The sequence below is a fragment of the Gekko japonicus genome, unplaced genomic scaffold (assembly GCF_001447785.1).
Source record: "Gekko japonicus isolate JY-2015 unplaced genomic scaffold, Gekko_japonicus_V1.1 scaffold100, whole genome shotgun sequence".
NCBI lineage: Eukaryota > Metazoa > Chordata > Lepidosauria > Squamata > Gekkonidae > Gekko > Gekko japonicus.
In genome coordinates, this window is record NW_015167060.1 from 1,876,399 (window position 1) to 1,877,761 (window position 1,363).

Genomic DNA, 1,363 nt, shown 5'->3' on the forward strand with positions numbered 1-1,363 from the left:
GGCCAAACTTGCTTGCTGTAAGAACATCTGATATTTGAGAGCCGCAAGACATGAACAAATATTGCACACACGTTTTTATTTTAAAATATGCAAATTTGATTTTTATTAACATTAAATGAGACTGCCAAAAATAAAAACAAAAGGAGTAAAAACAGATATTGATAATGATATCTATTTGTCCAATGATATTTGTTTGCTAATGATATCTATTTGTCTAAGAGAGAGAGGTGAAAAGAAAGGAGGAAAGAGGTGGAAAGAGAGAGAAACAAAGAAAACAAATGGGAGAGAGGGAGAGGGAGGGAGGGAGTCGTGGCTCCCCTTCCCTTCCCCAGCAGCCCTGCTGGGAGCCGCACAGTTGTGTGTGAAAGAGCCGCATGTGGCTCCCAAGCCGCAGTTTGCCCACCCCTGGCCTAGACAGAGCCACCACCCGGGCCGTGTATGAGGAACTCGGGCCAGCTCTCCAGGGCCAAGCTCCCGCTCCCTGTGCCATCCCTGTCTTGTAGAAAATCCAGCTCTTCCTGAGGTTCCTGGCCACTGGCTTCTTTCAGGGCTTCATTGCAGAGTTGCTTGAGCTGTTGCAGTCCTCAGCTAGCTGCTGCTTACACAGCTTTCTGGATGCCGTGCCGGTGCACCTCCAGGAGCATATCCGCTTCCCCACCGAGGACGGTGACCTTGTGCCCATCAGGGCAGAGTTCGCCTCATTTGGAGGCTTCCCCAATGTGGTGGGGGGCATTGACTGCATCAACATAGCCCTCATTGCCCCCCACCCCTGGAGGAGCCACAAGGATACCATAATCTCCACCACTTCTACAGCCTGAATGTTCAGGCCTCCCATGACCACCAGGGCATCTTTACGCACCTCGTGGCCAAGTTTCCGGGCAGCATCCATGCCGCCCAGATCTTTGCTGCATCCGGCCATAATCACCTGTTGGCTGCTTGGCCAGAGGGAAATGGATAGCTCCGGGGTCAGTATGGTGGTCATGGCTGGCCAGGCATACAGCGGAGAACACCACCCTTGATGCCTCACTTGCCATTCCCTTCAGGTGACTGAGGGCATCCCCTACTGCCATGTTTTCTGACGCTGTATTTTGATGATGACCTGCCAGACCCTGCAGCCTACAACCAAGCCCACCGACAAACACACATGGTCATTGAGTGGGCATTTGGACTGCTGAAGATGTGATTCTGATGCCTCCACCAGGGGGTTACAGTGGCAAAGCTGTCTGCAGTTTGCACCATGTTCCACAATATCACCATGCGGCGACACCTCCTCTCTCCCCTTTATGGGCCCAACGCAAAGGGTCCATGCACCACGGAATGGGACCTTATGCTGTCATGGGGGCCTTCTGCAAGGCAGGTGAGG

At 52.4% G+C, this 1,363-nt stretch overlaps 1 protein-coding gene across 1 annotated transcript in view; it reads right to left on the reverse strand.

Moving 5' to 3' along the window:
- CDHR2 (cadherin related family member 2) overlaps positions 1–919 on the reverse strand; it is a 68,275-nt gene extending 67,356 nt beyond the window's left edge. The window contains 1 exon segment of the mRNA XM_015412507.1: positions 791–919. Coding sequence (XP_015267993.1) covers positions 791–919 — 129 coding nt within the window.
- Between the last annotated feature and the right edge of the window lie 444 nt (positions 920–1,363).